We start from the raw sequence: 27,553 nt of genomic DNA, 5'->3' as shown, positions 1-27,553 counted from the left end.
GGTATGAGCAGTGTCGGTGTCCACACCAGCGGTCTGTGCTCAAATTTCCTGTCGCATGGGCAGCCCCTGGCACCCCAGCATGATTTGGGGTGTTGGGATGGGTTAAAGGATGAAGGAGCCAGTGCAGCAGGGCTGGGGGGGGCTCACGTGGGGGTCTCTACTCTGTTCCTGGTGCCCTCCTCAGGATGGGTAACACATTTAGGGGCACAGGGTGGGCCAGAACCTCCTGCAGCCTGTGGTGGTCCTGGCTACTACCTCGCTTCGTTGCAAGTGGGGTGAATGCCAGCATCCCTCCATCCTGTCCCATAGGTCACCAAGAGCACAACAGTGTGCTTGAGAAGCCCCCAGCAGAGGGAAGCTGGGCTGGGACCGCTGCAGGACCTTCTCAGGACCTCCACAGGGCCACCTGGGGATGAAGATCCTGCCTGAGCACCTGGCCCATGCAAGCACTCAGCACCACATGGCACAGGGCTGCAGGGACACCCAGTGGACACCTTTCAAAGCAGCATTTTGGGACTACAAACGGTGCTGGAAGAACCTGTTTGCCTGGCTCTCCAATGCCCTCCACACCCCCTCCGAGCCAGGGGTGTCCCATGCAGTGGGTTCAGGCTCCTGGGGCAGCACCCAGTGCCCCCAGCTGCACTGGGCAGGGGCTCGAGGTGGAAGTTTCCAGCACCCAAACAGGCTCAGGGGTTGGGTCAGGTTCTGCCCTGCCACAGAGTCCCAGGTCCCATCCTTCTTAGATATGGCCCCACCGGCTGTGAGACTCTCAGGTGTCTGCAGGGTCCCCTGGGTGCCCTTGCTCACAGCAGAGCCAGGATGAGAATCATAGAATCACCAGGTTGGAAAGGACCCACTGGATCATCGAGTCCAACCATTCCTAACACTCCCTTAAACCATGTCCCTAAGCACTTCATCCGCCCGTTCCTTAAACACCTCCAGGGAAGGCGACTCGACCCCCTCCCTGGGCAGCTGTTCCAGTGCCCCAGGACTCTTTCCATGAAGAATTTTTTCCTGATATCCAACCTGAACCTCCCCTGGAGGAGCTTCAGGCCATTCCCCCTTGTCCTGTCCTCTGTCCCTTGGGAGAAGAGCCCAGCTCCCTCCTCTCCATAACCTCCTTTCAGGCAGTTGCAGAGAGCAATAAGGTCTCCCCTCAGCCTCCTCTTCTCCAGGCTGAACAACCCCAGCTCTCTCAGCCGCTCCTCGTAACCCTTGTTCTCCAGCCCCTCACCAGCTTCGTTGCTCTTCTCTGGACACACTCCAGAGCCTCAACATCCTTCTTGTGGTGAGGGGCCCAGAACTGAACACAGTACTCACAGCACAGAGAAGGTGATGGAGTCCTGCAAGCTGCCAAAACTCTGTGGCCCTGCAGCCACCAAGGCTCAGCAGCAGCCCCCACGATGTGGCTCAGCACAGAGTAGGACATATCTCCCTGCCCCCAAGCCCCATCGGCCCCAGAATGGTGCCATCATCCAGCATGACCTCCACATCCAGCAGAAGCACCATGTCCAGCAAGAAAACTACATCCAATTAAGCAAGCAGTTGCCTCCTCAGATGGTGGGAGCCCCTGTATGCCCATGTTTTGGTCTTCTGTTCCCTGCAGAAGAGCTGGAGGACAGGAAGGGGAGTATGGTGCCAACATCACAGGGATGATGTGTGGTACTAACAGCTGAGACGTATCCACCCAGACAGGCAGTGTGCAGGAAGAACATGCTGCAAACACATAAAGCAACACAGGTGAAGGCGGGCAGTGCTGTCCCTCACACACATTCACATGATTCTTTGGGGAGCATGCCCATACCCCAAAACTACATGGCCTTCACCCATACACGGAACTCTCAACCCCAGGGATGCAGCTGGATTATGCCAGGGGTTGCATGTCCATATATTTTCTTGGGAAGCACAGGAGAGGATTTGCCCTGGGCATGTGTTTGGCTGCTGCTGAGCACCCTGGTGTGACCTGGACCCGGGGAGACTCCTACAGAACAGCTGGAGACGCTCCAGAGGTAGAAGATCCTTCCAGATCCTCCTAGATGGGGTCTGTACGTTCCCTCCAGTTCCCCTCCCTGTGCTCAGAAAAAACCCAGACTCCCTCCTCCTTTGAGGTGTTAAAGGAATAGTAGCCACAGGGCAAGAAGAAGAAGAAGAAAAGCAAGTACACAAGTGACAGCCAGTATCAGCCACAGTGGTCACCTTCATGGGCCAGCAGTACCACAGAAAGGTGTCCCCAAGCATTGCTGAGCCCCCAGATGCCCTCCAAGGTGGGCATCACACACAAGGAGTGTCTGCAGTTGAGCCAGTGCCACCCCTGGGTCTCCCTCCCAGGGATCTGGGTGCTGGGCAGGGTCACCTCGCACGTGTCCATCTGCTCCCTTGGAAGGACGAGCAGGTCCATGAATCCATACAATGAGGAGGGAGAAGAGCAGGATGAGGCTGTGCTGGAGCTGGCAAGTAAACCCTGCTCCCCCCCAACCAGTTCAACTGTTTGCTCCATCGTGCTCCTCTGAAATCCTCTGTCCTCCGGCACGCTGGAGAAACCAGAGCGATGCCGTGTGTGCGGTTCAGGCACATCACCATTCCTCATTGAGCTGTGGGATGAGACAATATCCCTGTTTAGCCAAATTCCCTGTCTCGATTGCAGGATTGAGCCCATGACCATGAGGACAAGCTGCTGGGAGTCTGGAGTGGCTTTTATCCCAAATAAATCCAAGCCATGCCACTGCTGGCCAGCATAAAGGAGTGTGAGCAGCCAGAGGTGCCTCCTGGGGCAGGAGACAGAGGTGGTGGCTGCTCACAGCTCCCTGAGAGAAGCCATTTGCAAGTGGTAGTAACTCCAGCTCTGCTGAACCTGCACAGTTCGGTCTGCGTTGAGTTTCTTGGTGTTGAGGACCACTAGATGGTGATGTCTGTACGTGCTCCGTCGGCTGCTTGCAACCTTTCTGTGCTGCTTTCTGATTATCTCCACTGTCAACAGGGATCTCCAAGGAAGTTTTCCCCATGGAGGTTTCCAGAAAGACTCTCTGTGACCCATCCGACACAGCTCCTGCGGCAACACTTCAGGCTGGAGTGCTTTTAATGCTACTTTTATCCCTAAAAGCACTGAAAGCTTGGAGACCATTAATACATCAAGTAGTTTTGTAAACTAATGTCTGTTAGTAAATCCAAATGTGAGCCAAGTGCTTCCTGATGCAACTGGGAGATGAATTAAGGTGCGTTCTGCCCCGTTCACAACCCAGAACTGTGTTTTTCAGGTCTCTAGGATAATGTTTCTGAAAGGAAATGCATCTCCCCATTGAGTCGAGGGAAGCAGGTTAATGTTGGAGAGCTGAAGTTTCACCCAGCCTCAGTGGAAACCCACTTACCAGACCAGAATCACCATAAGGCACTACAGGATGTGGCTGTGGATAGTGATTATATCGGCATTTTGGGATCATTCAGGCTCTGGAGCACCTACTGGGCAAAAAGTTTAAGAATTGAGGAGGGAGAGGAGAAAAAGCCGGGGAAGAAAAAAGTACTGAGATTTCCCAGTGCACAGTAAGATGTAAGGGACCTCAGGAGGTCTCGGGTCCAGCCTCTTGCTTGAAGTTGGGGTCAGCTGAGAGATCAGATTGGGTTGCTCTGGGATTTATCCTTTATAAGATCTTCTGGGCAGTATAGGAGTCGAGGTTGACTTGGAATGAGAGAGTGTTGTGCTCTGGGAAAGCCTGGACATCCAGCCTGCATCTGGCCAGAAAGGCCCTGGCTTGGAAAGCATTTTTGGGATGAGTTTCTCTTAAATTACCAAATCCTTTGTGGATAGGATATTCCTCAGTATTATAAACGGCCATTTTGGTGAGATATTTAAAGCTGCAGCCAAAAGTCTCCCTGCAAACTCTTGTCCAATTTTGGATTCTCCTTCCTCAAATGTATCTTCTCATTAATTAAGCTCCATCTTGCTTCACACCCCAGGGAACACAGTTGACATCCATGACAGAGATCCCAACATGGGCACCACAGTGCAGATTGATCACAATTGAGTGCGAAGGGGCAAAGAATATGACAAGTAACCAACGGAAATGTCATGTCACCTGTTACCCTTTGTCATATGGGGACTGCCATTAGAGCAGAACAAAGTCTGACTGCTTGCTCATGTAACCTATACACAAACTGTGTGGTGAATGCTTTAACAAGGAAGGAGTATAAGTCTTAAGTGCAAGGATATAATAATAGTGTTTATTACTGTTTATCATCAGCTCAAATTGATTATAATCTGCCAGCACCACAACATGGCACTGAAGTGCTTTTTGTCTTGTAAGGATGCACATGGCACATGTTTCCACCTCGACAAAGCTGTAAAACAATCATAGAATTGTTCGGTTAGAAAAGACCTTCGAGATCATCGAGTCCAACTGTACCTGCCCAGTACTAAATCAAATCCTCGAGCACCTCACCTACCTGACTTTTGAATACCTCCAGGATAATCCCCCGTAGTCCTCTGCTGCCTCCTCCATCTCCCCTCCCTCCTCCCACAGGGTGCAGGCAGCCAAGCAGTAGTGGCACAGAGGATGCTGTGGCACGTCGGCAGGGCCCAGATCAGCCATTGCTTCCACAGCACCTCCTGCACACACTCCTGGTGGTGGAACATCAGCTGGGAGCTGGAAACAGCTGCCAACCTCTGCAGACTGGACCACCAGCTCTGCCACAGGCAGGGAATGCTGATGAGCACTGGGTGAAGGTCACAGGCTGGTGAATCCAGACCAGGGGCAGAACAGGCTTGCTCCTACCCCAGTGTGTGGAATTATAGAATGGTTTGGGTTGGAAGGGACCTTAAAGCCCACACAGTCCCAGCCCGTGCTGTGGGCAGGGATGCCTCCCACTGGATCCGGTTGCTCAAACCCCCATCCAACCTGGCCTTGAACCTCTCCAGGGATGGGGCAGCCACCACTGCTCTGGGCAACCTGGGCCAGGGCCTCCCCAACTTCATCGTGAAGAATTTCTTCCCAAGATTTCATCCCAATCTCCCCTCTTTCAGATGAAAACCCTTTCCCCTTGTCCTGTCCCTGCACTTCCTGATCAAAAACCCCTCCCCAGCTTTCCTGGAGCCCCTTTCAGTGCTGGAAGCTGCTCTAAGGTCTCCCCAGAGCCTTCTCTTCTCCAGGCTGAACAACCCCAGCTCTCAGCCATACGGGAGGTGCTCCAGCCCTCGGATCATCTCCGTGGCCTCCTCTGGCCTCGCTCCAACAGCTCCGCGTTGGGGATCAAGGGCCGCAAAAAAGCCACCCTCGCCGCCCCCCCCCCCGCGGCAGCAGCTGCGGCCCCACGTGACTACACCGTAGCAACGTGACTCCAGCGCACCCACGTGACACAATGCCCCTCACGTGACTACTCCCACCGCCTGCCCAGTCCTCCTTCGGATCGACACTTCCGGTTCCGGTGGCGCTCGGCCCGTCATGGCGGCCCACAGGGAGGCGGTGGAGCGGCGGCCGTTCGGGAGGCGCTTTCTCACCGACCCTGCCCGCCTCTTCCAGCACAATGCCTGGTGAGGGCGGCCGCCGCCTCCTCCTCCGAGCCCCCGCGTGCCCGTTCCGCATCCCCGGCCCTTTGCGGCCCATACCGAGGCGCCTCTGGCCCTGAGTGCTACTGCCCTGGGTGTCACTGCCCTGGGGTGCCACTCTGCGGCCCCCCCCCCGAGGCGCCGCTGCCCCGAGGTGCTGGTGTTTCCGAGGTGCCCGCTCCGCATCCCCGGCCCTTTGCGACCCCACTGAGGTGCCGTTAGCCCTGGGGTACCACTGCCCTGGGGTGCCTCTGCATCCACAGCTCTTTGAAGCCCCCACTGAGGTGCCGTTGGCCCCTGGGTGCTGCTCTGCAACCCCAGCTCTTTGCAGCCCCTTTGAGGTGCCGTTGGCCCCTGGGTGCTGCCCCACATCCCCAGCTCTTTGCAGCCCCATTGAGGTGCCGTTGGCCCTAGGGTGTTGCTGCACATCCCCAGCCCTTTGTGGCCCCCACCAAGGTAGCACTGCCCCAGGTCATGCTACAGCCCCCAGGTGCAGCTCTGCATCCCTGGCCCTTTGTGGCTCCCACGAGGGTGCTGCTACCCCGGGGTGCTGCTCTGCATCCCTAGCCTTTTGCAGCACCCACCGAGGCACTGCTGCCCTGGGGTACCGCTCAGCACCCAGCCAGGGGGCTTGGCAGGGGCTCCTCCTTGCCGCCCCTGCCTGCTGGTAGTCCCCGCTTCACAGGAGCCCGGCCACAGGCACTGTCCAAGCCCCCTCTCCCAGCATGCTGGCCTGGGGAGCAGTGGGGATGGGGCTGGTGGCCAGGTATGGAGGGGGGCTGAGGTGAGGGCTGGCATCCCTGTCAGGTCTTGGAGGGCCCTGCTGTCTTCGACTGCTACGCACAGGGTTCTGAGCCTTCTTGGACTCTTCCTGATGTAGTTACTATTGCGAGAGTGGAATATTGTGGTTTGAGCTAAAGTAGAATCAGTTTTCTGACATCAGCTCAGTCTTATTTAAGTAACTGTATTTCTGAAAGTTGCAGACAGTTTTTCAGACACTGTTCTCTTGAGAAATGATAACGCCTTGCATTAGGTGTAATATGTGCTGAACAGATGTGTCTTCTTCAATTGTTTATACTCTACCTAAAGAATGTAAGGTCAGACAGAGAACTGATACTGTACCAATTTGTGGAGATTTGGTTGTTGTGAAATTCATGATAACGTTAAAATTAGTCCTTGGGAAGTAATAGAATATACATAAGATTCTGGGAAATGTTATATATATGTACGTAGATAGGAAGTACATTCTTTACCCAGCTCTTGTCTCGTTACACAATTGGTGGAAATATCCCTCATGCATCTGGTGCTGTAATAAAGGATGCTTGCTTTACTAAAACTCCAAAATGAGCGTTAGGGACTTTATTTGCCGCTATTTTCAGTCTCACTCCTGAAGTAGTTGGGAGAGGTTCCTCAGGCTCCATGTTTCAGGAGAATGTGCTACTTCACTTTGTAGTGACTGCTTTATTGCTGTAGTTAGTAAAGTTAAATTACCCTCTCTTGGGAATCTGTAACCCTTCTCCATCTGTAGACGGTAGTGACTAATGTATAAACCGAAAAAAGATCATTTCACCTGTCTGCTGCCATGCGATGCTATAACAATGAGGTAGTGCTAGGTGTTAGCTTATAACAGGAGGTCTTTGCTTGACAAAAGCTGTTTTTCTATCATATATTAAACAACTAAAATCTCAAATTTGCTGTGAACTGCAGGTATGTTGCATTCCTGAAGTAAATATGTCCCCTTCTGGTGTCTGCCTGCTATACCCTGTTAAGAATTGAGCGTGTTTAATTTGTACTAAATTTGCGCATGTATCAGCTTGTCACTCATTTGGGGACTGTACTGCCTCAAAGGTGTGTTACAAAAGCACATCCTCACTAGTAGTGCCCTGCGGAAGCTCCTAGTAATCCAGTTTTTTGCAGACTTGACATTTGTCAAGTCTTTGTTTTGTGAGTTAATATCAAGACTAATTTCTCCTGAGGCCAGAATGGTACTTCTTGATCCTTGTAGTCTGCTTTTTGTTGCCTTGTTTTAATGAGGAAAGGTCAAGTGAATCACTTTAATGACTATGCAACCACATACGCACATTTAAGTTATTAATAGGTTCTTAATGCTTTAAAGCTTCCAGCACATTTTTCTCACAATTGGATTTATTGCTAATATAATGCTTTTTTCTTTATGCTTTCTTCTTACTGCTTTTTTTTTTTTTCTTTTCCAAAGAATCCTACTGCCTTTTTTGTTTTAACTTGAGAAAGGAAATGCAGTTTCTAGGCTGGCTGAGTCCAGTGGCCCATGTTGGTGACCTGCAAGTGCCTGTCTGTCTGTCGCCTGTGCCAGAGCAAGGGCATTTCACCATGTGAGAACGACAGCTCCTCTCCAAGGAGCGTGTTCATGCTGAGTGCCCTCAGGGTTTCATAGTAAGGATTTATGTCCTCTAAACTTGACTCAAGATCAAATAGGGAAAAGGATGGGGACAGATGTGGTGTCTCTTGGGATCCCTTCCAGCTTCGGCTTTTGCAATGCTACGGGTGCAGTTCATTCCAAACTGGGAAGAGTACATACAGATAGCTGTTGTACTGCTGCTAAGCTAGAATTAGAGATGGTGGAAAAGCTCCATAGCTGTCAGTTTGGAGGGCTGTCTAGACCTTTCTCTCTTGTCCCTGTCTTTGTCCTACCATTCTCAACTGAATAGTTCATCTTTTTTACAACAGGGATAATGTGGAGTGGTCAGAAGAGCAGGAAGCCAGTGCCAGGAGTAAAGTTGAAGAGAACAGCTCACAGCTGTTGTCACAAGATAAACAAGGTACTTCTGGATCGTGTTGTAATGCTGAGTCTTAACTTGTTCATACAAGAGCGGAAGAGTCTGGCCAGAGCTGCATGTACATCACCATTTATTCCTCCCTTCCACTCTCTCCTGAATCATTCCAAATACAGTTACCTAGTTGTTGATAATGAAAAATGGATGTGGCAGAATCATTCTGTTCTTAATCTACCTCTCTGCGACTTCTCCACCTTCTCCAGGGACTCGTCCTACTGGAACAGAAATGGTCTTGGCTGGGAGGACTCATCCTGGGTTGAGCCTCTTTGTTCATGTCGTGTATGTTTAAATACTTGTTAGTGTTCCTTGTCGACTGACTTTCATTGTAGTGTTATTGCCTCTCTTGCTTTTGCTCCCTAAAGCTTAAGTTGTAACAGTCAGTCTTTTGTTTCCTCACATGCTGTGGAGCTATCCCTCAGTTTTAAGAGGGTCTAATGAAGTAGTGTCATATCTGCCTCTACCAAGTTCATGAACAGCATGATAATGATTAAATCAGATGTAAAGAAAAAATATTTTATTCTGACTGAAGTGTTTGTCATCAGAGAAGCAGAAAAGGAATTTTGGTATTTTGAGAAAAGGTTTTATTTCCTCAAACTTGGCTTTAAAGATATGTGTACATCCAAAATGCAAAGCTCACCTGAATCCTGATCAAGTTAAGGGCGCACAGGTCTATACTCAAGTAATGCAGTTGAAGCTCTTCTCAGTTGGTTAATAATTCATCTGTCCTCCACATGTTAGATACCATCCAGTCTCTTAAATGATGGTGAAATGGCTTCCTGTTCTTTGGTGTGATAAGAGGCGAGTTTGATGATGATCTTGTTTTATACCCTGCTCTAGGACGGATCTGCTCCTTTTGTTCAAATGAAATTGAGTGTGTCATCTGTAGGGCGATGCTGAGCACTACTGAAGCTGTTGAGACACTTCCCATATAGCTTCCAGTTGTGTTCTCAATAGCGAATTTAATTATACCAAAGAGCAGCCTTCCTAATTTCTTGGATTCCCAGAAGTATCCAGCAGTTTCTATTGTGATGCCCATTGTGTTGAGTTCATTTTAAAATCTGGTTAACATTAAAGGATACTGTCTGTCATGCTTTGAGAACCTATATACAACTATGAAATTGTGGAGCAATTTGCTGTTAGAGCAGTTTGTCAGGTCTTCGTGATGTATTTCCCAGACTGAACAATGGAGGACAGTCAAATTTTGATGGTTGCTATTCAGCGGGAAGCATGTGTAGACAATGGGATGCTGAAACGTAGGGAAGCCAGCCCAGCCAAATGTGCCTGAAGGGGCTGGTATTTTGAGAATCAGTAATGTCCAAACAGGAGAACAAAGGCAGGCTATTGGTCATTATGACTGTGTTATTCTGCGGACTTCTTGGGGCTGTCAGACTTTGTTCTGAAGGAGGAGAGAGCTTGTGGGTTATGGTATGTCGAAGATGTGTCTCCTGGCTGGGAACAAAGAAAGAAGTGGAAGAATTTCTTGTTTTCCTTTTGAGGCTCCATAATTAGCCCCCATGCAATTCAGGGGCTCCTTGGTTCTCTTCCTGTCTTTTGTGAACAGTGACTTTTGTTTGCCCTTCTTCTGCAATGTGAAAGGGTGAGTATGGGCTTGGTTTTTGGGGCTGTCCTTACAAAGATGAACAGAAAAGTCAGGAGTCCTTATCAAGAAAGTCTCTGGAGGAATGTGGCTCGCACGCTGATGTCCCTATGAGCTAATACCACAAAAAGGGTCTTGAAGCAAGTAGTACGTGAACTTTTCTGGCATAAGTTGTGCAGGAAGTCACACTGAAAAATTGATATGGTCAATTTTATGCTTTGAAGCTCTTTCTTGCATGATCTTTGTCAGCTGGCCCTTGATTTCTTGCATTTATGTTGTTACTGATTCTTTATTCCAGTGCTTTGGAAGACCCTAGGCGATGAGGTAAATGAGCTTTAAATAAAGGTACTGCGCATGTGGGTTGGAGTACAATATTGGTCCTTAGCATCCAACAGAATTTCGCAATCATTTAACCCAGGAGAGCACAATCTCTTGTTCAGTGTTATACTGTGGTGAAAATGTGGGTAACCCAAAATGGCTGCGCAGGAATTTTGCCCCAGCGCCTCAGGTGAGCATCATGTTACAGTCAGGCTGTAGGACTGACATTCTTAGGGACCAGCAGAAATCAGGACTTTATAGTTTTCTTAGGTAAAAGAGCATTTCCAGCCCCAGCAGCCTTGCAGATCCCTGCTAGTACATGGAAGAAATGACAATTCAGGAAGGGGTTCACCAGGTCTGAAACAAAAACAGTAGCAGTCATTGAGTTCTCCTATGCAAATAGTGAACTGACTTGCCCCTGCTTACTTTGAACTACAGTGAGACCATGGCACAAACTTATTGCTCTAGTCTAATATCAGCCGTTAAAAATTCTTTTGGCTTGGGGTTTAAGGACAAGGCTTTTAAAAGGAGAAAAATCTTTGTAGTTGAGGTAGAGATTATTTTTATATATAGCTCTTTGTGCTTCGGGGGTAGAGTCTACTGAAAATATATGTACAACTGGCTTCTGGCTCTTTGTTAAAGCCGTTTTTGTCTATAGTTGGCTGAGTCTACCTATTTTTTCACATGTTTTTGGTTCATTTCACTATGTCCCTTCAGATATCTTCTAAACCCTTGCATGCATTTGAGAAAGACTAGTAAACAAACTGCAATTCAGACAATAATTCTAATCTCTAGTTGTAAGATGCCTGCTTTTTCTCTTAACCCTGCTTTTAGTAGGTGTTGGACGGAGTTTATCCACTCTCACATATGTTCATCATCTTTAACTGTGGAAGAATTATTGCCATTCATTAATGCACCTGTTGCTGTGCAAAGATGATGAAGGAGTTGCGTGTTATTGGCATACAGTTGGGATCTCTGGCTGTGGATGTTAATGCCCTCAGGTGATTACAAGCATAGGATGCTATAAGTAGCTTTCATTTACAAGAACAGAGAACTCATTTCATTAATAAGAATTCAGGACAGTTTGATTCGTAACTTCCCATGGAATAAATAGTTCCCCTAGAGCTCTACTTGATCTGAAATCTGTAAAGGTGTGGGGAAATTCTATGGGTGACTTGAATTTTGTTAGTTGGTGGCTTTGTAACAGTTCTTCCTGCTTTCTCGGATACTCGCTTCCCTGCTGGAATGTATCTACTTGGTGTGAAAATGTTAATACTTGCTCCTAAAGTTAATTCTTATCTTTAGTCTGTCCTCCTTAGCTTTCCTCTAGTACTTTAATGACGGTCACTTCTGTCGATTCCTTTCTTTTATTTTAATTCATGAGTGCATGATGCTCTAACGTGCACAGAACTATGGAAAACAAAAGTGCTGTAGGCTGGACTCTAGGAATACTTGTATAAAACTTGCTGTTCGTTGAGCTTTCTGCCAGGCCTGTGTAGTTGACTACTTTTTCTGTTAAAAAGGAGTGTTGTGCTGGACAGGAGCTCTTCAGCTCCAGGCAGCTGTCATAGAATTCCTTAGAAGTTGTAAGTGTTTGCACTTAGTGCCATGAGGCTCCAAATGAATTGTTCCAGGGAACTGAACAAGTTAGTGTCAGAGATGAAAGTAAAACCTGGATTTCTACATTCCAGCCACCTTCAAAGAGATCTTTTCTGTTGCCAGCTTCCTCTAAATCCTACCACGTGACAGATGATTTCCTCTTGCATCTTTTTCCCCTCGTTAGTCCTAACAAAGTGACTGCGAGGAAGCAGGCTGAGTGTTTATGTGGGATGGCACAATTTAATTAAAGGTGATTTTTCAATCAATAACCTTACTTAATAAAGCAGATTGCTGAATAGATATCTGCAGTGATCCCTGACTGTCTGACCTGATTTAACTTTGAGATTTGACTGCTGATGAAGTTTTTGTTTGTGTTTACAGAGGAATATGAGGTGAATGCTAAGAGGTACTGGGATGACTTTTATAAAATCCATGAAAATGGTTTCTTCAAGGACAGGCACTGGCTGTTCACTGAATTTCCTGAGCTGGCACCTACCAGGAATCCAAGTCAAAATGGAGGTTCTGTGCATAAATTTAATAACAAAGAACAACTCAACAATGAAGGATTGGGAAGCTGTGAAAATGGACATTGCTCATTGGAAACCCGGACAGAGAATCAGTTAAACCTGATAAAAAGGAAACCTAAGATCTGCACAGAGGAGGTGGCTACATGGAAGTATAGTGAGCTGAACCAAACTGATGGAGGTTACCCAGGATCATCTGCGTCTTACCGTATATTAGAGGTAACAGCTGTGAAAGAGTCGTACGTCAAGCAGTCCCTTGTATCTCTGTTGGTGTGACTGGGTGGTGGACTTAAAAGTATATTTATCATTGGCAAACAGCACGTGAATGGAGTGATTGCCTTAAGTCAGTAAAATGTTAAAAACAGAGGACAGCTTAGAACTGAATTAAATCTGTTGAGATTCTTTTGATTCATACTGTGAATTGGCAGAACAAAAGGATCATAAGAAGTTTCCAAGTTTCAAATACAGACTCTTACTATCAGATGTTGGAGCAACCATTTAAAAGTCATCTTCTGATTGGCATGTCTGTGTAAAGCTTTCCCTTGATTGCTTTGAGTGACGGTGCTGGCTTCTGTTTACCCTGGGAGGTGTGAAATGAAATGATGAAACCAGGAATATAAAAATGCTTTTTATTGGGGTCCTTATGGCCCATCTAATAACAGGGGACTCTCACACTGATACAGGGAATCACGCTAGCTCCTGGAAAGTCTTCTTGCTTCCTGAAAAGCACTTCAGAGTGTTAGACTCCTGAGAACTAGTGTAATGCCCTTTTGCTCTGCCGCCTCTAGTTCGTTCACTGTGGAGATCAGTGGCTTTGTTGAATTCTTCATGTGTAAGGAAGTTCTGCCCTTCCAGGGAGAGTCAATATGAACTATCCTTTAGATTTTTTTTAATTTAATCATAGAATGGTTTGAGTTGGAAGGAGCCTTAAAGATCATCTTAATTCCAACCCCCCTGCGATGAGCAGGGGCACCTCCCACTAGATCAGGCTGCCCGAGGCCCATCAGTTTGGCCTTGAACACTTCCAGGGATGGGACAACCACGGCTTCACTGGGCAACCTGGGCCAGTGCCTCACCACCCTCATTGTGAAGAAATTCTTCTTTATGTCTAGTCTAAATCTTCTCTCTCTCCAATTTATAGCCATTCCCCCTAGGCCTATCACTACATGCCTTTGTAAAAAGTCCCTCCCCAGCTTCCTTGTACACTCAGTCTGGGCCTTTGAACTTGTTCAGGCTTCCCTGTTCTTGGGGCATCGTGGCTTTCCAGTCTCACCTGAGTACTTTTAGGACTCTCTGTCCCTGCAAGCCAGCAGTGATGTTTTCTGCTCAGTCTATTTCTATTTTACTGATTCCTTAAAGACAGATTCCCCAAACTCAGTTATGTGAGCCACGTTCTCTTCAAATGGGAACAAGTAGAGAAGGAATAATAAGGCAGAATCATTGTAGGCCTGGTTGTAACTTGAGGAAGAGCCATCTAGTGAAGGAAACTCTGAATGGACAGGATGTAATTATAGTAAAACAAACTTCTTTCTCTGTTGCTCTGATTTTCTGTGGAAGTGAATGCAACTAATCCATGGCCTTTGCCAGTGCTTCAGTGACTCATACTGGTTGTTATGCTTGGGATTCCAGCAATAACAGATTTCAAGAGAGTAACAATATATAGCTTGTTAGTAAGATTTCTACGAGAACTGGCCTCGTGGTTTCCCACAAATGCTTACATGAAAGCCTGCTCCTCAGAGCTGAACACATTCAGATCTTGCAGTGGACTTGCAAATGGTCACTGCTTGTTAGTCATGAGTTGCTTTTTGTTCCACAGCTGTAGAGAGGTGATTTCAAATTAGCACAGAACATGCTAAAGAAATTATTTTCACTATTTATCCATCTACTTTGTGCAGGTGGGCTGTGGTGCTGGAAATACGGTCTTCCCAATTTTACAAACGAACAAGTAAGTACTTCTCATGGGCTTTTAGCTGTGTGGGATACCAGGCTCTGAAAAACAACTGGAAAAGTGTTGTTTGTTTACACAGTCTCAGAGAAAGGCCAGCTGCAAATGGTACCTTTGCCATCTGCAACTTCAAATGATTGTGTTTTGAGCTTGGCCTTGGAATGCAACCAACAAGACATGCTGCGAGTTTACCTGCCTTATTCTGAAAGCATTTTTGTACAGGTCTTAGTGTTTCTCCTTTGCTGGAGGAAAAGTAAGCAGTCAGTTTATATGAGAAGAATTGAGGCATAAAGGAGCAACGTGATCCACCGGATTTTGCACAAGACATTATTGACAGATTTAGACTAAAGCCCAGGATTTCTGGCTCCCAGTTCTGTGCTCTGTGTATTTGAGACGCTTAATTCCTCTGGGATTATATAAATGATGCTATTTTCTTTTATTTATTTCAGTGACCCAGGCCTTTTTGTTTATTGCTGTGATTTTTCTACAACAGCTGTGGATCTTGTCCAGGTAAACTCAGTGGTTACTTATGAAGGTAGGAAACACAGGGAGCCAATTGCACATTAACACAGATACCTCACAGCTGCTACTGGATGTCTAGCTGTGTTGGCAGCTTTCTTTTTTAGCTGGCCCTTATGTGACCCTTGTACTGGTAAATTAGGAAAACGAGCCATCAAAGATTGTAGAAATGAGGGAAGTTGAAGTTCTCAAAGTGCCACATTGGCAGCAAACAAGTCAGCTGGATTTTCTTTCCCCTGTGGTTGGCAGTACTTTTCTAAACCCAGCACTCTTCTCGCTAAGTAACTGCTGAACCTTGAAAACATTCCGGCTATTTTTTAACAGGAACTGAAGCTGATTTTGGTTTGTGTGTGCGTTGCTGTCACTGCAGTTGTGGGAACGCGGTCTGATTGTTTCTGCTGAGGAGGGATACTGTTGTCTGTAGAGCAAAAGGCTGGAATTTAGTCAAAGGACAAATACTGCTAACAAATTTCAGGTTATATATGAAGTATCAAATGTAATTGTTTGCTTCATCCAATGAGGTGGGGAGCCCAGGAGCAGATGTGGCATGCCAATGTGCCATTTCGTCCTCCTAAGGTGACACACAGGCTACTGCAACCCATAGCAGCAGCTTTAGAAAAATATACAGCTTATTTTAGAAGTCTAAATGTGATTTTCAGAAGAGTAGCTTTAGGCAGCCAGGTTTCATTTTGGGGGTATAGGGATTAGTCTGCTTGTAGGTGAATATTGATTTCAGTGATGTAGAGCGGTGCCCTGATCCTCTCACTTTTGTAAAGGTTTCCACTTAACAGTGTAAATCTCTTACTTCTTACTACTATTAGTGGACCTTAAAGTTACAATAATCCCTCAATCCAGTTTATCTGAATGTGGAACAAGTCCAAAGCTCTTTATAAATCTCCCGTGTGTGCCTATTTTTCACTTTTTACCCTCATTCCTTGTCTGACCAGGGAACCTACCTGCTCCCGTATGCCTCACTCTGGTGAGGCTGAAATGGATCTCTGAGCACACCGCTTTATAATGTGGAAGTTAAAATGCTCCCATGTCCAGATAATACTGAGATCATTGTCTGCTGCTAATGCTCTAATTTCTCTCTACTATTCTATTCTCTATTCTACAGAACAATGCAGAATATGATTCTTCTCGCTGCTTTGCGTTTGTTCATGACCTGTGTAATGACCAAAGTCCTTTCCCAATGCCAGACCAGAGTCTTGACATTGTTATTCTTATCTTTGTCCTCTCAGCGATTCTCCCAGAGAAGTAAGTTTCAATAATTCCTTGTGGTTGCAGAAGATAATGCATAAAGAGCTGGAGTTCTTTAATAGTGGGTCCCCTAATATCAAGGAAAATGAAAATCTGTTCTGTCTGGCCCAGTTTTCCAGTAAGCTTCTGAAAATGAAATATTGCAGGTTCTTTTCATTGTAACAAATTCTGGCATAGGATAGGCGTGATTCTGAAGTGCTAAGTGGCTGTAGATGATGTCTTGCTGCATTCACAGTTGCTCAGCTGTTCTGAACCCCAGCCATGGTGAGCACTCAGTGACCGTTTGTGGAAAGGATGCTGCTAGATTTTAAGGATGGATGGATTTCTCGTATGGGAGATGGCAATAAGGGAGGGGATGGGTTCAGAAAATAGTTAAGTGCGATGATCTTGGTGTGACAGCATGATACAATCTACACTAGTCTCTCTTTTTTTATTCCCTTTGGTTTTATTTCACAGCATTTTTCTTCAAGTTCACTTATTACTTGCTTTACAGAAACCAGCAGAGATACTTCTGCAACTAGTAGCAGAGAGCAGTTAATCGCTGCTGTAGAAAAACGGAGTTGGAAAGTGTCATAAATAGGGCAAGGCAGCCATATGAAAGCGATTTGTCTATGTCTGAGAGGGCTCAGAAAATTGCTAGGTTTTGGTAATTCTTTATGTGAAGTTAAAACATACGTAAAACTTTATATCTTCTTTTTGGAAAGTAGGATAAGGAAACAAGCATCATTGTGCACAATGTTTAATACTTACGTTTTGCTCTTTCCTCAGGATGCAATGCATCGTTAACAGGCTGAGTCGCCTCCTGAAACCAGGAGGAATGATTTTGTTACGAGATTATGGCCGTTATGATCTGGCCCAACTTCGGTTTAAGAAAGGTATTTTCTTTTCCCCTGGGGAGCTTTGCTAGATCACTTCAGATGATGCTTCTCTGGAACAGCATCTAACTTATGTAGGAGGCCACTTATTAATTCCCCTTAAGCACAGCACGTGCTGGTAGAAGTGTCTTGTATTGGATGGCAGCTGTTGATTTTTAAATGGTAGCTGGTAACTATTTAAATCCTTCTTGCCCTTAGGTCAGTGTCTTTCTGATAACTTCTATGTAAGAGGTGATGGAACCAGAGTCTACTTCTTCACACAAGGTAGGAGGCTAGAAATCATCCTGCTGACTCTCCTCGCCTTTTTTGTCCTTCGGCCCTCAAGTTTTGCCACTAGCTCCTTTCAGCCTGTCTTTTGTGGAGCAGTGTGAAATAAGTGTCTCCCAGTTGCACAAGGACTTGGGTTTGTCACTTGCTGACACAAATATGGCATGATAAATTTCTTACTGGAAAATCCTTTTGAGGAAAGACAACTGTGTTTGATACAGTGAGAGGAGTTGGATTGGAGGAGCTGTCATCATCATAGAATGGTTTGGAAGGGATCTAAAAGCCCATTAAGTCCCAACCCCCTGCCATGGGCAGGGACGCCTCCCACTGGATCAGGTTGCCCAAAGCCCCATCCGGTGTGGCCTTGAACACCTCCAGGGGTGGAGCAGCCACAACTTCCCCGGACAACCTGGGCCAGAGCCTCACCAACTTCACAGGAAAACATTTTTCCTTAATATCTAATCTAAATCTCCCCTCTTTCAGCTTGAAACTGTTCTTTTTTTGACAGAACCCTTTGTCCTGTACCTGCACTCCCTGATCAAGAGCCCCTTTCAGTGCTGGAAGCTGTTCTAAGGTCTCTCTGGAGCCTTCTCTTCTCCAGGCTGAACAATCCCAACTCTCTCAGCCTGTCCTCATAGCAGAGGTTGCTTCAGCCCTCAGATCATCTTTGTGGCCTCCTCTGGACCGGCTCTAACAGATCTGTGTCCTTACTGTGTTGAGGACTCCAGAACTGAACCTTGTCCTTGATTCTCATTGCCTGTGGAGGATGAAGTGAGATGGATAAATGCTTAAAGGAACTTCACTTTACTGTTCCCCTATGAGGAAATAAGGGCGTGGCTCAGTGTAGAGCTGAGGCGGCCTCTCCAGTTCTGCTGCTGCTTGGTGCTCAGCAGGGCTTATATTCTCCCTGCTTATCACCAACTGCACCTCTAATCGCTTCCACCTCAGGCCCCTCTCCATGGTCGGTTTTAGAGCAGTGGCACAACTGCAGCAAACTACTTCCTTCCCCCCTGCTCAAGTCTTGTTTGTCATATTAAAATTAATGTTTAAGGCGTGTTTGGCAAACGCTTCATGATGGCAAACATCTGATAAAAGAGCACAAGCTGGGACCTGTTAGCCTTTTGCTACAGAAACTCCATACGGATCACGTGCTCCCAGGCTGCAGTTGAACAAGCTCTGGGCTGCTCAGCAGGACTCAGTCTGGCTTTGCCCCCGGCCGGTGTGCTGGGGCGCTATGATACTTATTTGCTTGGTCAGGTTTCCCTGCCAGTGGAAGTGTTACAGCCTGGAGGGCTCTTAGTGCTTTGATTGGGCCTCAGCAGGGTGTGCTTTTTAAGGATTATTTTTCCCAGACTTAACCGTAATGAATCCTGTTCCCCTCCAGCCTTACAGCACAGGTCTGATCGCCACCCTTTAGATCTGTTTCCATTCTTTACTCTCAAAGACTCTGAAATTCCTCTGGAGTCAGGAGGGGAGAGGGAAGGAATGGATCTGTCCCTACTTGCTGGAAGATGCTCCCTTAATCCGTTACAGGAGGCCATGCCCATGTCTGAAGCTGCTGCTGTTTTCTCTTTGTCAAGTCTCTGTAATAAATAATTCTTTTCTTCCTTAGTAGAAGTAAACTCAAAGGAAACTAGAAAAACTATGATCTTTGATCGCTCTGTTGTGCAGCAGTTAAGTCCTGCTGGAGTGAGACCATGAGTTTCCTCTGGCCCGTTGTTCAACATAGCTTAGCCCTCAGTGTGAGCAAGTGTCAGCAAAATGAAAACTGTGGTGTCCTCAATCTCCTTCTTTCTGCTTCCAGATGAATTAGATGATCTCTTCACAACAGCTGGCCTGGAGAAAATCCAGAATCTGGTTGATCGGCGATTGCAAGTGAACCGTGGGAAACAAATGACGATGCATCGAGTATGGATCCAATGCAAATACCGCAAGCCTGCTGCCCCTCAGCTGTGAGGAAACGGGGTGTGCTTCTGAGATTGCAGCCTCTTGGAGATGCTCAATGGAGATATTGCAGTGTCTCCTCCTGGTGCGATATGGTTTTATGGAGTTCAGTGCACGCGGGACCTCAGTGCCTTTTACAGTGCCTAGCGTCACTTCAAGTGAGTCTTGCTGAGGATAAATGTTCTAAGAGGAGACCAAGCAATATTTTAGATGTCTTGCTACTCATCTGAGTTCTTTAAATTATGCATGGTTTTAACAACTTAAGAAATGGTCATGGTGTCTTGCAGCAGCTGAGCAAGTTCGGTAGCAAGTCACTTTTACTCTGGATCTCCACATGAAACAGAAGGAGAGCTTCAACCTTACCTCTGTGTTATGTGCTCTTGTCTTGGGAACAAAAACCATACAAAGGGTAAATCGCCTCTTCCCTGCAGCTGGACACCAGACCTAATGTGAACCTGTTAGCCAGCTTATCTCATGCAGCTCTCTTCTAGTTCATAAAATGGTTTTGATTGGCAAAGACCTTTAAGATCATCGAGTCCAGTCATCGATCCAGCCCTGCTAAGTTTGCCACCAGACCATGTCCCCAAGTACAACATCTACTCATCTTTCAAACATCTCCAGAGTGTTTGGGTTTGTGCAGATCTACAAGTTAGAACACATTGATGGAGGGCAGAAACTGAAAGCATACTAGTTTCTCTGTGCTGGCTTCCCCGTGGATGCTTCACCGTGTACAGGTAACCTGTGGAGAAGGCAGATTATGTTGCGTTGCTCTTGCTATCTACAAGAGCTCTTGCTCTCTAGATGAGCTAGCACGCTATACCTCAGGTGCTATAAATCATATCAGGCAAGGTTCAAGCTTTCAAAGATTGGGGGTAATGCCAGTTTTGGGGCACCTCCAGAGTGCAGGGTATCATGGGCAGCTCACAGGACCAGGGTTTGTAAAGAATTATCTGCTTTTTCTACTTGAACAGTGAGAAACTGTTCTTGCTGGCTGCAGCCCCCAGGTCACGAACTGCAGTGCCCTGTCACGGTGGTGTGCTAAACCTAAAAAGACACCTGTCTTTGATAAGAAATCTGGAGAATGTCTAGCACGCTTGTTTGATTTCTTAGGGAAGCCAACATTGTGGCTTTCTGAAGGTTTTTTCCCCACCTTTGACAGCAAATGTCTTTTATCTCAGCTTGTTTTCTTTTGTTGTTTTTAGGGTGTGGCACAACAGGTATGAGAATAAATTCTGCGGTAATGCTTTTCAAGTGCTAGTTTGATTAATATACATCAGGCTTCCACAGAAGCTCGCATGCTTCTGTGCGCCTGATCTGAAGGATTTGGGCCACCATTAGGTAACTACAGGTTCTTCTCTTCTCTTCTCTTCTCTTCTCTTCTCTTCTCTTCTCTTCTCTTCTCTTCTCTTCTCTTCTCTTCTCTTCTCTTCTCTTCTCTTCCTCACTAATACTTGCTCTCGCGTCTCAAGAAAGGAAAGCCTTGTGTGATATCTCCTACCTTGATTTAGTTCATAGAATCATTTGGTTGTAAAAGCCCTTTGAGATCTGTACCTGTCTACTACTAAACCATATTCCTGAGCACCTCATCTGCCCATCTTTTAACCACCTCCCCTGGCATCCTCTGGTGGTACCTTCTAGAAATTTTTCCTGATGTCTATTCTGAACCTGCCCTGATGCAACTTGAGACCATTTCCTCTTGTCCTATTGCCTGTCACTTGGGAGAAGAGACCAGCACCCACCTTACTACAACCTCCTTTCAGGGAGTTGTAGACAGCAATGAGGTCTCCCCTCAGCCTCCTTTTTTCCAAGCTAAACAATCCCAGTTCCCTGCGCACTGCTGACTGAAATTCGAGCCACACTAAACATGTATTTTGTTAGCTGACGCTTGTATTTGTAGCTTACAGTTGCCTAAGAATAAATGTCAACTATAGAGACTCGTAGGTTATGAAATAACTGCTGTCTTGAAATGGGGGAGAAAGGGTGAAAAGATGAGGAACTGCCATTGCTTTCTTAGGAGAGTCTGGAGGAGCATCCTGATTTGTAAAGCTTTAGTAGGGGCTGTAGCAATGCTCTCTGCTGGGTATGTGGCAGCATGATCGGTTCGTAATTTCCACATCACTGTGTCACCCTGCAGGTAATTATGTCTGCTATCAAGGCTTTTGTGGGTCAGGACATTTCCACCCTTCTTGTGGAAAGGTGACCCAGCAAATCCATTCACACCCCAAAGGCAGGCTGCAGTGCCGGGACGGGAATGGAAATGTACCATTGCTTTTTCCTTTCCACCTAATTCTTTTAAATAACCTTGAAAAGGAATCAAATAACTGAGAAGACAATTCTTGTTCAATTTATTGTACTGTGTTTCCTAAAGGGCTAAGAGACTTCCCAGCATCTGCAAATTAAATAGGGGAGGAGTTAAAGCTTGAAGAAGCTGGTTTTGGAAGGCAGAGAAATGAATGGGAGATCATTTTGCTTCACAGCTGACGAGTGGCCTTTTCTGCTTCTCCATTTCCTGACCTGTTTCATAAAGACAATTAAGAAAATCATGCCTTGCTATTGACCTGCCCTTGATACATCTTCACTAGGGTGCAGAGCAGCACATGGGGGGAGCACATGTTCCTTGGTTCTTCAGTCCAGGCTGGTCAGCCTGTGGACTTGAAGGGAACCATAGTGCTGAAGGAGGGGGAAACAGGGGTCTAAATTCACCTTCTGTCCCTCCCACTTGTCCGTAACACATTCTGCTACAGGGCACAAGCCTGACTCAGCCCAGAAGCTCTGCAGCCGCTGCTGTGTTTTCGTGCTAGTCCTACAAAGTCGGGTTCCCTGGCAAGGTTGGTACCTCAGGCAAGGTCTAGGCAAAACACGGCTCAAGGCCTGTGGGAGCTGAGCAAGCTCATGTCTCCTCATCTTACCCAGATAGAGTCAGGCTTAGCAAAAGAAGTCCTGTGAGTGTTTGATGTGACGTGACTCATGTAACCAGCTCTGTAGCCTTCAGTGGAAGACCTCCCGTGTGTTACTGCTGCTGTAGGCAGTTCCCTAGGGTCCTTTCGCTCTTGGTCCCCAGAGGGAGACCTCCTCCTGGGATAGCTTTATCTCTCTGGAAGAGAAATTATTGACTGGGGTGAACAAGCAGCATAATTTATATGAATTAAAGTAATTTGAAAAAAAAGCCTTATTAATCATCCAAAGGCTTGTAAGCAGCACAGGAAAATATGTTTTTAATTATAAACATGATTTATTTAAAGCTGATGGGCTCCTCTTTAAATTTAAACTCCAGAAGGGGAGAAAATGAAGGCTAGTAATTTATTTGTTTCTACTTCCAAGACTACATCCCAGTTGCCTGCCTGGTTTTGACTTGGGCTTCATGCAAAAACTTGCAGCCCTCTGAGCCTGCAGCCATGGAGGTGGCTCTTTGCCTTTCTTAATGCCCTTCATTCTGCTGGAGTATTTAAGCAGTCACTCAACATGAACCATACTGGGCAGACATGCTTTTGTTTCCAGTCCTGCTGGTGGTGTTCAGAAAGCAACAAGTTAATGGCTTTGGATTGAGCCAGGCCTCCTACAGACAGATACCGCCAGAGCTTCCTTCTTTCATCTCCACTAGCTCCTGTTCTCTCTGAAGATGCTGCTTCCCTGCAACTCCAGGCCTTGCCTCCCACACAGCTTTGCTCAGGTGCCTTGGTCCTGACTTGCAGAAGCTCCTGCCATCCCCACCTTAGGCCTGCTGAGCAGGCTGGATTGCACAACAGCAAAGGAACCCTCTGGATTCACATTTACTACATTGAAAAGCCAATTTAAATGCCTTTTTTCCTCTTCCTTTTTAGCAGTGTAATGTTAGCTTTAAAGCCATTCTGAACATAGCTGCTCTGATTTTATTCCCAGCATTCCAGTCTTGTGGTCTGTGGCTGGCAGGCAATGCCAACGTAGTTTGTCGAACCTCCCAAGCAGAAGAGATGATTTCATAGCTCTTCAGAGGCTCTGCCCCTGCGATTCTGGAGCCAGACATTGTTACACTTCGAAAAGGCTGGCCCTGGCTCTTGCTAGACGATGGTGGATTTCCTTGGAGGTTCGGGGATTGTTTTGGCTGGAAGGGAATTTTTTCATCACCTATTCTGACCCTTTGCATAACCCTTTCATGTAGGGATTATAGCATCGAGCCTGTGGCTTGGGCTGAGCCAGAACTAGTCCTTCAGAAAGGCTTTCAGTCCAGCCATGATGCTACGGGCTAGAAGGAGAACCCTTTGTCTCCCAAAGAACGTTTTGCCTCCCCAGGTGCATTGTTCCTCGTGGCATCTTGATTTCACAGATAGAGTGGAGACTGGGTGGCAAGAAGGGAACAGGGGAGGTAAAGAGAACAAGAGGCGAGGAAGTATTTCTCCTACCCTCTCTTCAAAAATAAATACATTGTAAATTCCACTGAAAATTGGAGCTTTCTCAGGATCTCCTTGACAGCACAGAAAAGTGGGAAACAGCAGTTATCCTTAGTGATTTTTATTGTTGCAACAGTAATCAGCAAATGCTTCTGACCAGAAGTGTGTGAGACCAGACACTTCTCTCCCCAACAGTTCCGACTCCGCCCTCTCAGGGTCTGTCACCACCCTTTCTCATTCCGTAGTTGTAGAGCTCCAGGATAAATGAGACCTGATTATTTTCAATACGGCAGTGGTGCGAGCAGAAGGAACCTCCGTGTATGCATGCTAGTGGCTCTTGGCATTGCATTGTACCTGAAGCTGAAAACTTTCTTCTGTTGTTGCCACTGGGACGAGCCCTGGCTGGTCCCCAGTTGGATTCCAAACAGGAATCACAGACCTGCACTGAACTTCACTGTTTTTCCTGAGCGCAAATGAAAGATGCACATATTTCAGTGCCTAGAAGGGAAGGCATGGGTGAAGGTGAGGCCACAGAGATCAAGTTATTATGGGATTTGGGAAGCATCCTTTAGTCTCTGTTAAGACAGAGGAAGGGAAACGGATTCATGCAGTCATCTTTGTTCTCCTGAGCAGTCAACTGGATTCGATTTGTCAATCAGAGCAGTGCCACCACTTCTGGTTTGGTCCCGTGTTGGAAAAAATTAGTCCAGAAGAGAAGATGCACAGATCACTTTTGCTATTGTAACTCTTCATCTGCCTCGACGAGGGGGTGCGCGTGACCACTGTATTCAGCTTGTTTTAATGTTTTTTTAGCCCAAAGGATCCTTGTAGCTTTTGCACTTTGATGTTATTTTAAAGTTGTGGAGTTCGGGGGGATTGCAGCCAGTCCTTTGGCCTATGAAACTAACTTTCAGCTCCTGAGAAGTTGCTGCTTGCAGTCCCAGGTTGCAGAGGCCAGGCTTACACCTCTGATGTGTGTGGGGAGCACTGGGGGGTCTGCTCTACAGCTCTAAGTACAGAGGTACCCTGCCACCCTTCTCCAGGGGCTCTGGATGTGACCTTCCTCATTTAGAGAGAAAATTGGCTAATCTCCCCTCAGAAGACTACATCACCCATGGGACCAGGCATGGTGCTAGATGCTCCTCATCTGAGGAGCACCTCCTGGGCAGGTACACCATCATACAGTCTTTAATTACACGGCCGCGTGCTTTTTTCCATGTTCAGTGCCAAGGGTGGATATGAAGAGGTCGGTTGAGGTTGCATAGGAAACTAAATCTGGCTTTTCCTCAAGTTCAAGAGACTTCTTCCCTACTGCGAGGAGCCTTGTTAGGAAGGTTGGTATGTATTTACAGGCATTCACGCAGAGGCTGAATATACCTACAGAAATATGCATGTAGCAACTCTAGCTTTACAATAGGATGTTGATTTAATTTTCCTCTTACACAAATCTCAGAGCAGTTTGTTTAATTGAGGCTTTCAAAAACCCTGTAAGGTAGGGTGTTATTATGCCCATTTTATGCAGGCGGAAGAGAAGCAGGGGGCAAATCCTGCCTTGAATAATACTTCTGTATTCTAGGAAGCTGGTAGTGAGTGAGGACAGGGAAGGACTTGCTGGCGCGTAGAGGAGAATCACATCGTTTCAGGTGCGTGCAGGAGAAAAAACAGTGGAGTTTGCCAGTACCATGTGCTCTGGGGAAAGCAGACAGGGTTGCAGGGGGGTTTGTTTCCTACCTGCAAGGTTTGGTGCCCCTTGGCAAGGCCACAATGGCTGTGCAGGTCCAGGTGCCCACGTGCTCCTCCCAACAGGCAGGACACGCGCTCCCTTGGATCAGGGCACCGCTCTGAGGTTGCGCTTGGCTTGCTGCCTGTGTGGAGTTGAGAGACCCAGATGCTTTCCTACTGGGTTTGGGTATCAAAGCCTCCCTAATGGGATACCTGAAAGTGTAGACAGAGGGAGGGGCAGGAATAACCTCTGAGATAAACTCCATTGTGTGGGAGGGTGGAGGCTCTCCAATGGCCTCAGGAACTAGTCAAGTGATGGCATGTTATCTCTAAGTAGCTGAGATGCCAACTTTCTCCCAGACTAATGAAAAGTAGGAGAGACCCTTTTAACATTCCCAGTGAGGGGAAGGCTGCGCTGGGAGCCCTGCCCTTACTAGATGCTGAGTCCACGCCAAGGTGGGATGTTTTGAATGCTTTGCTTGCGACTCGTCCCTCCTTAGGTACCACAGCATCTGCTCTGCAGACGAGGGTTGGCCTCTTCTGGATGTGGTGCCTAGAGACGAGATCATCCCTCGGTGCTAAAATCTTAAGAAACCTGTTGAATGTTGAACACTTGTTGGTTGGGGGTTTTTTTCCTCAACAACTGTGAAACTTTTGGATTTGAGATGACTTTTACAGTTTAAAGGCTCAGGCTATATGATGGTTTTCTCAAGTCTCCAGCTCGTGCAGTCCGGCTATCACTGAGGAATCTCGGCTCTCTTTTGTGTATGTATATGTTACATTTTTATATCAGTACAATTCTAGACCTCACGGCAGCACAGAAGCGCTAGGAAAAATGTTGTCAGAGTATTATTTCACAAACCTGGAAAGCAGAGACAAGGGAAAGTCACCGAAAGCACAGTAAAAAGATCGAGAACTTGACTTTTATCTCTTCAAAATTTAAGATAAAAGGAACTTTTTACATGCTCTATTGAAATATCTGTAAAGTCTTAATATCTTGGTCAAATCTAACATGATTGAACAGTGAAGCTGTGATTCAAAGGCAGGGATTTGCCCTTATTTTGCGGAGCACGTTGTGCTGGCTGGAGGGGAGCTCTCAGAGACGGCTCCAGTCGAATTCAGTGACAAAGAAAATGGCTGCGGCAGCTGAGTTGTTCTTCAAAACATGATACAAGAGCAACGTGCCAAGGATATTGCTGACATCCAGGGAGACCAATGCAAGATGAGCACTGCCACAGGGGATATAATAGGAAGCGTTAACGCTGGCTGATGGCAGACCTGGCGAGCAGGATGCTGAACGGAAGGAACCTGGCAGAGACGATGGTGTAGGAGAACTGGCTTGCCCCCATGAATGAGATAATATTTGGTCAGCTATGTACGTACCGTGTTGCTCATAACCATCCCGTCGCCAGCTCTCAAACCAGCTCCTCTAAAAGGACCAGAGCTCAGGGCCTCTTATAAAGTTAATGAAGAAGGGGGAAAACAGAATGGGTTTCGTGTGTCATGCAAGTGTGGGCTGGAAGGAGGAGTTTTCCTGCATGAGAAGTCTCAGAGATCCAAATATTCTCTTCTCTTGCCGGGCCAGAAAATCAAACATACTGAAACTGTTGGCAAACTGAAATACTATGGGGAAAATCAAGTACAGATAGACAGAATTTTCGTTTCCTAACCTTAAACGTTCCTTTAATTTTGATGCTTTGTAGGCTTGTAGAAGTACTGTCTTAAAATTTGACATTGGAATTTTTAATTGAATCCAAAATTTTATGTATAAAATGTATAAATATTTACCTATTCCAGCCATTTTTAATTGCAAAATGTTTCCCTGTAAATATGGAAGGTCACACACTGACCTTTACTTGCCAGAAGCACGTTCTGATAAGTTGGCTTTTCTTATTTAGAAAGCAGAAATTAAAAAAAAGAACAGTCCCCCACTTCTTTGCTGAGTCCAAATCTGGGGGGATTTGCTCCTGGAGGAGATATCACCATAGCAGAGTCCAGATGTGCTGTGTCTTATCACCAATAAATATATTTTTGCCTTAGCAACTACTGCTGTCCGAGGGAATCCGGTCTTGGACACGCTGGGACAGCACGGTAAGAAGTGAAGTACCAGCCTGGGATGGACAATGCGTCCCTCCTCAAAGCAGTGTCCTGATGAATCATAGGAGGAAGACCTCTGGGATCAGGTTGCCCAGAGCAGTGGTGGCTGCCCCATCCCTGGAGGGGTTCAAGGCCAGGTTGGATGGGCCCTGGAGCAACCGGATCCAGTG

The 27,553-nt window shown here is 46.6% G+C and overlaps 1 protein-coding gene across 2 annotated transcripts; it reads left to right on the top strand.

The window, feature by feature from the left end:
• The first annotated feature begins 5,387 nt into the window (after positions 1 to 5,387).
• On the top strand, positions 5,388 to 27,104 carry METTL2A (methyltransferase 2A, methylcytidine). 2 transcript variants are annotated; one of them, XM_054088441.1, is made up of 9 exons: positions 5,388 to 5,521; positions 8,243 to 8,334; positions 12,245 to 12,606; positions 14,283 to 14,332; positions 14,782 to 14,842; positions 15,969 to 16,108; positions 16,880 to 16,986; positions 17,185 to 17,250; positions 19,058 to 27,104. In XM_054088441.1, the coding sequence occupies exons 1-9, from the start codon at positions 5,433 to 5,435 to the stop codon at positions 19,207 to 19,209; spliced, it is 1,119 nt and encodes a 372-aa protein (XP_053944416.1). In that variant the 5' UTR covers positions 5,388 to 5,432; the 3' UTR covers positions 19,210 to 27,104. The 2 variants fall into 2 exon arrangements, with proteins under 2 accessions (XP_053944416.1, XP_053944417.1); XM_054088442.1 differs by lacking the exons at positions 5,388 to 5,521; positions 8,243 to 8,334 and adding an exon at positions 8,414 to 11,265.
• The last annotated feature ends 449 nt before the right edge of the window (positions 27,105 to 27,553 follow it).

The sequence above is a fragment of the Cuculus canorus genome, chromosome 25 (assembly GCF_017976375.1).
Source record: "Cuculus canorus isolate bCucCan1 chromosome 25, bCucCan1.pri, whole genome shotgun sequence".
In the NCBI taxonomy this organism is placed as follows: Eukaryota; Metazoa; Chordata; class Aves; order Cuculiformes; family Cuculidae; genus Cuculus; species Cuculus canorus.
Note: the sequence above shows the minus strand (reverse complement) of the source record. Positions and strands in the feature narration are given on the sequence as shown.